The following is a 6,241-nucleotide window of genomic DNA, read 5'->3' as shown; positions in this document are numbered from 1 at the left end:
TCTATGGAAACCAGCACTCACTCGTGGTGTTTCTATTAACTGACCACCTGCTCCTAAAATGTCTCGCCTTACACATTCCCCAGGAACTGTAGGAATGCCTCCTCTATTTGGGGAGCTGGGTGAAATCCAGTTTACTGTATCAAGTACTGCTATTCTAAAGCACTGTTCTCTCTGCGGGCTTCATCCTTTTGCAGAATCAGGGAGAACCTGTCTCTTCTCTTTTAAGGTCCCTTCCCAGCCCACAGAATTTTATATATAGTTTCATCAGAAGCTGTGCCAACATGCCGGCTCTCATAACCAGACCATAATATTAATTCTAGAGACTTCCTCATGTCACATTTTATCTGAAGCTGAAGTTTGGGCATGGCTAAGTCTCACACAATCCAAAGTCAGGAAATTTGTAAATTTGTGTAACTCCTTGCAAATAGTCCATCTTGCAAAACATTATATATATCATCATATCATATATATATATTTATACATATATATAAAAATATAAATATATTCCTCCCTTGGAGTTGAAGCGTGTGCCCTTTCCACCTGCATTTCTGATCTAAGTTAGGTAGGGGGCTGCTCTCTGGTCAGCAAGGAAGGGAAATCAAAGGATGGAGGCCGGACTCTGCCCCTGCAGAAACCCTCCAGTTTGCTGGAGTTGCCGGATTGCATCGTTCCTCCCCGGTGTGCGGCGTGGGCTTCCCCCACCCGAGCGCCCAACAAGTCTCCTCCAGCCTGCGCGCTGCTGCGCTGAGGCCGAATGAAGCGCAGCACGGTGCGGGCAGCCCGAGGCCCCGAGGCTGGGCTCTGTCTGTCTGGGACTGCGCCGTGCCCAGCCTCGGTCCCCTCTCTGTGGGTAAGGATGGTTGAGTCCAGCCTCCACGGCAGCGGCTCCTTGTGCCACTAGCAGCCCGTCTTCTGCGCTCTCCGCCTTTTCTCTCTAGACTGGATCTCTCCTCCCCCCGCGCCCCCCTCCCCGCATCTCCCACTCGCTGGCTCTCTCTCCAGCTGCCTCCTCTCCAGGTCTCTCCTGGCTGCGCGCGCTCCTCTCCCCGCCTCGCCCCCTCCCGCAGCCTCGCCGCCTTGGTGCCTTCCTGCCCGGCTCGGCCGGCGCTCGTCTCCGGCCCCGGCCCCGCCAGCCCGGGTCTCCGCGCTCGGAGCAGCTCAGCCCTGCAGTGGCTCGGGACCCGATGCTATGAGAGGGAAGCGAGCCGGGCGCCCAGACCTGCAGGAGGCGTCGGATGCGCGGCGGGTCTCGGGACCCGGCTTTCTCTCCGGCTCGCCTTGCCCTCGGGTGATTATTTGGCTCCGCTCATAGCCCTGCCTTCCTCGGAGGAGCCATCGGTGTCGCGTGCGTGTGGAGTAGCTGCAGACATGACTGCGTGGAGGAGATTCCAGTCGCTGCTCCTGCTTCTCGGGCTGCTGGTGCTGTGCGCGAGGCTCCTCACTGCAGCGAAGGGTAAGACGGGCTTGCTCCTGGCCGGGGAGGCGGTCGAGCCCTCGGAGGCCCCGTGTGCGGACGCGAGTGTGCGTTTTGGGGACCGCAGGGTACGGAGTGGCCGCCTCTCCCCGGCGCTGCTCCATCGCCGAAGCTCGGGGAAAGCGATGCCCGGGAGGGAGCTTCCATCGCGCTCTCCCCAGCCCTCCTGGGCCCCCGCCCCACCCCGCCATTCCTTCCCGGTCTCCTGGGCTCAAAGGAGAGATCTCTTTTTCTCGGCGGTACAGGGTGTCAAGGAGAAAAGAACCCAACACGAGTTGGGCTGGAACTGTGCTCCGGCGGGGAGGTGTTGCCTCCTCCGAGACGTGGACTCCACGGGTCGGGGTGGCTGAGGGGCAGTTCCTAGGACTTTCTCCCCGGACCCGACGCGCCTGGGAAAGCGGCCCGGGTGAAGCCGGCCTGGAAAGTTCGGGCTCTCTACGGGGGTTTTGGTACCAACAGGCAAAGCTCTCCGCCGGCCCGGCCTCCTCGCACCCATACACCCCATTCCTCCTCTCCTCCTTCCCTCTCCAACGTCCTCAGCCAGCGAGGAGTAGCTGCCTCTAGAAGGTCGCCCCCGCTTTCCTCTCCCCCGGACTTCGCTCCTTGCAAGTTGTAAGGTGTTGGCAAGGTGCGTGAAACAGGCTAGGAGTTCTGGACCGGCTTCCAAGTCAGATACATTCACTGTGGGCGCACGGGTATCCTCTTTCTACTCTGGTCAGGGGAAGGAGTTTCTCTGGGTGGCTCCTGGGCTTGGGGCTCTGTGAGCTTGGTTTTCTCCCTGAATGAGTTGGGGAATGTTTTCTCCTAAGTAGCCTACAGGCTGCGACCTCAAGGCTGGCAATAGCTTGTGCACTTGTTTATTCTCCGGGAAAGAACATAAGCTCCCTTTTGAGACAGGGCGAGAGAGAGGGAGAGAGACAGAGAGAGAGAGAGAGAGAGAGAGAATATTGATTGATTTTCACGTTGGAAATACCTGCCCCTGTCCTCATTTTCAGCCTCCTTAGATGCTTTCTCTATCAGTCAGCCCTTCCATAGATATTCCCGGGAGTATCTGTATCTACATAGGGTTTTTCTTTCGTTTCATTTTTAAAGGATGGAGTCCAATCTTATGATTTTTTTTAAATGGTCACTTGCTTTTTTCCCTACATAAAATTTCCCCGTTCTCTCTAAATTCTTCCATCTTCTTTTCCACCTATTTCCTTTTCCTCCAGTGGTCCAGATGGAAGAGTGATTGGCAGGGCGAAGGAGGACTGTATCTGGTTCATTAGCAAACTCCAGATCCGCCTGGAGAGCGGGGGAGAGACGTGCCGGCTGGGCTTCCCCTCCCTGCACTTGCCTCCACGGGGCGTCCAGGGCTCCGTGAGAGCTGACCGCTCAGCACCAGCTCCTCCTCACCGGCATCCACCCTCACAAGGGGGTGTCTGCCGGAATGCGCCCCGAGATCCCGGGGAGCGCAAACGGTGGGTCTTAGTCACCCAAGCTCGTGGTCGCTCGGGATTGGGGAGCTTCTTGCAGACGCCGACCCGACCCTCTGCCCACCCGCCCGGCTCAGTCGGGATGCCTTGGCCACTGCCGCTGACATTGCCGGCTGCGGAGGCACCGCCTGCTGAGCAGGGCCCGGCTGGCAGCGGCCTCTGGTCAGCACTGGACTGGCTGGTAATTGGAAGGCGAGGCAGCTAAAGTCTAGGGAAAAGAGGGTTGTGCCCTGTGAGGTGTGCTGGGGCGTGTGTGTCGCAGCGGGGAGAGGGCAGGAGCCCAAGGGACAGGACCTGGCTTTTTCCAGCCAAGCCCCTGCGTGGAGAGGAAACACCTGCCACGCAACTCCGCAAAACTTCCCGCCCTTTCCCCTGCACTCCAAGCCTAACTGGGCCCGGGGCTTCCTCCTTTCCAGGCAGGCAACTCAGCCTCTGAGCTCACTCTTGGTTCCCTCGAGTTCCGCACGCTCCGGGTTCCCTTCCCCCGCAATTAACGGAGGTTGCTGCGTGGAGACGGCGGCGGCCCTAGCTCGGCTGCTTAATAATCTGCACACGTGTGTGCCGGGCGGATTCCGCCCCCACGCGGGTGGGCTGCAGCGCTAGGATGGGGCTGAGGCGGAGGCGGGAGGGAGGGTGTGGAAAGGCAGGTAGTGGGCGGGGGCTGCTCTGGCTGATTCTGGGGCGAACAGGGCAGAAAAGTCCTGGGCGCCTCTGGCCCTGCGGGGCAGCCCCGTAGAAGAGAGCTCCTCTTGCGAGCTGCAGGCCCCAGAACCTGGCTGTAGAAGCCGAGAAGTGGAGCCTAGGGTCCCAGGCCCCTGGCGTGCATGGAGCTGGAGCGGTGCTGTGCGCAAGTGTGTGCGCGCGGAGGGGGTCCAGGACGCTCGGACGCAGCTCTCACTGCTCTATTGTCTGGCCCACGCGGCAGTGGGTCCGTGGAGCTCCTTCATTAACCCCACAGGGACCAGGGACCGTGTCTCCTCCACGCCTGCGGGGTCAAGTGCGAGCTCCTGTAGCGGCCTGGGAAGGGGCTGCAGGCAGGAAAGGGGCTGGTGACGCCAGCGCCAGAGTCGGCATTTGTGCGCTCTGGCCATTGGGGCGGGGTCGCGTTCCCCTTGCCTAGCAAAGCCCGGGTGACCAAGGTTGGGCCTCCCGCCGGGGGCGTCGGCGCTGGGCCCCGGGGCTCGGCAGCGCGCTCCAGGGCCGACCGGAGGCGCTTGCGCGCAGCAGGGCTTTCCCGAGGAGGAGCGCTCCGGCGGGAGGGCGCCCGGCCACTGCCGTGGGCAGCTACGCCGCGCGCGCCCAGGTGGCGGCTCCCGCTGTGGCGAAGGCAGGCGCAGAGTTTTTGATGCGTGGGGCATAATTCGTGACCTGTTTGCGGAGTCGTGAGGCTGGAGGCGGTCGCAGTTGAGGTCACTGGAACCCGTTACTGTGGGTACCCGAGTATCAGCTTCAGCTGATGGTGCTGTACTCTTCAATAAAGCGTTGGGGGTATCGAAAATTCACTGGTGATTTCCTTTTTCTTCTGGATTACTAATGGCATTGTAAAGGTTGAATCCCAAGTGTGCGTTTCTCTTTAAATGCCTATTTTCAGGGACCAGGGGAAAAGGAGTAAGGCTGTAAGCATTTTCATGTAGTAAACAGGATATTAATTCTGTGTGCGCTGGCTCGGATCTGCTCCTTTACCTGGGGCTGATCTATTGGCTGTTTGGACAAAGTTTCCTTCTCAGTTGTTTCTTGCATATGTGCAGCCACGAGAATGCAGGTATTTGCAGACAATTACTTACCCAGAAAGCGTCCTAAAGGAGAGCACACACAACACTACTAGCCCAGAGCAGCCTCATTTTGAGAAGCCCGAAAGAGAAAGGTGGAACATTCGTAAAAGTAAGTAATTCAAACATTCCCTGACCCACCCAGCAGAGATGTGAGCACGCACTGCTGAGTTTCCAGAGAAACCCTGTAACTCCACCGCGAGAGAGGTGCGCCCTCCCATACCTGCATGGTTTTAGATGAGTTACCTTATTAAAGACTCATCCCACCAAGAAGGATGCTAAGACCTTTAATTTGCAGGTCAGACTCCTTTATGGCAGAGCCGCACCCCATACACTTCCTCCTGATGAAGCCAGGACACTCCTGTGAAGAAGATACTTTCGCAGGAAACCCCTGATTCCCATCCAGCAATAAAAAAGTGGGCCAGATGCTGTGGCTCACGCCTGTAATCTCAGCACTTTGGGAGGCCGAGGTGGGTGGATCACCAGAGGTCAGGAGACCAGCTTGACCAACATAGTGAAACCCCGTCTCTTCAAAAAAATATGAAATTAGCTGGGCGTGGTGGCGCATGCCTGTAATCCCAGCTATTCAGGAGGCTGAGGCAGGAGAATCGCTTGAACCCGGGAGGTGGAGGTTGCAGTGGGCTGAGATCGTGCCATTGCCCTCCAGCCTGGGCAACAAAAGCTAAACTCCGTCTCAAAAAAAAAAAAAAAAAATGGACCACTTAAAATGAAGTTAATATCTCTGTATTGCTGAGCAGATCATGTCTTTTTCCTGTTGCATCATCAGGATATTATTATTAATTACTATGACTTCAAATCAGAACTGTTCAGCAGAAAGCTTTTCAGTGCTTCTGGGGCACTCAAGTAGTTAGTCGCAAAAGGGAGTCTTTCTTCGGAAGTGACAGGTTTTGTAAACTTGAATGGTAGGGCAATGAGGTCTCATCAAACAAGTCCAGAGAAGCAAATGGCAAGTAGTGCAGGGCGGTAGAATTCCCCCATGTCTCAAGCATCTCACTGGCAGAGGCCTCGGGAGGAGAGGGAATGGCTATTTTTATATTGGCTTTCAGCTGGCCAATCATGCTTGATAAGAAGACTGCCACAACCACAGTGCTGAAGCTTCTACAGGCGAAAGCAGCTCCTCCTGGGGGCAATGCTTCCTTACTCTCCAGTTTATTGTATCAAGCAAACACCAACCCAGCTTTGAAAATGTCAAGAAAATAGTTCTGCTTCCTTTAAGAAATAGATAAACAAAGGATCGGTGGCTGCTTCGTGCTTATAAGCAGACGATACAGCAAACCCAGTGTAGACGTTTCTAAGCTGTCAAAATGCAAATGGCATATTAAATACTCTCTATTCCGCTGAATTTTAAATGTGCCTCTGGTCATTTTTCTGCCGAGCTCATAGTGAAAATAAGCCATTACAACTTGCATACATGCAATTTAAGCTACACTTTCCCTTTGGCCTTTTGTATGTCTTCTGGTTGAGCTCACTTCCCTCTGTAAGATAACTAAGAAGTTGCACGC

The 6,241-nt window shown here is 56.1% G+C and overlaps 1 protein-coding gene across 1 annotated transcript in view; it reads left to right on the top strand.

Moving 5' to 3' along the window:
- Nucleotides 1–871: 871 nt before the first annotated feature.
- The window catches only part of CSMD1 (CUB and Sushi multiple domains 1), a 2,090,911-nt gene continuing 2,085,541 nt past the window's right edge, over nt 872–6,241 (top strand). The window contains exon 1 of the mRNA XM_054498773.1: nt 872–1,453. Within this exon, the coding sequence (XP_054354748.1) occupies nt 1,369–1,453 (85 nt within the window). The 5' untranslated portion in view covers nt 872–1,368. The remainder of the gene's footprint in view (nt 1,454–6,241) is intronic.

Source organism: Pongo pygmaeus, chromosome 7 (assembly GCF_028885625.2).
Source record: "Pongo pygmaeus isolate AG05252 chromosome 7, NHGRI_mPonPyg2-v2.0_pri, whole genome shotgun sequence".
Lineage (NCBI taxonomy): Eukaryota > Metazoa > Chordata > Mammalia > Primates > Hominidae > Pongo > Pongo pygmaeus.
The sequence above is the reverse complement of the archived record's forward strand: the minus strand, read 5'-3'. Positions and strand labels throughout refer to the sequence as shown.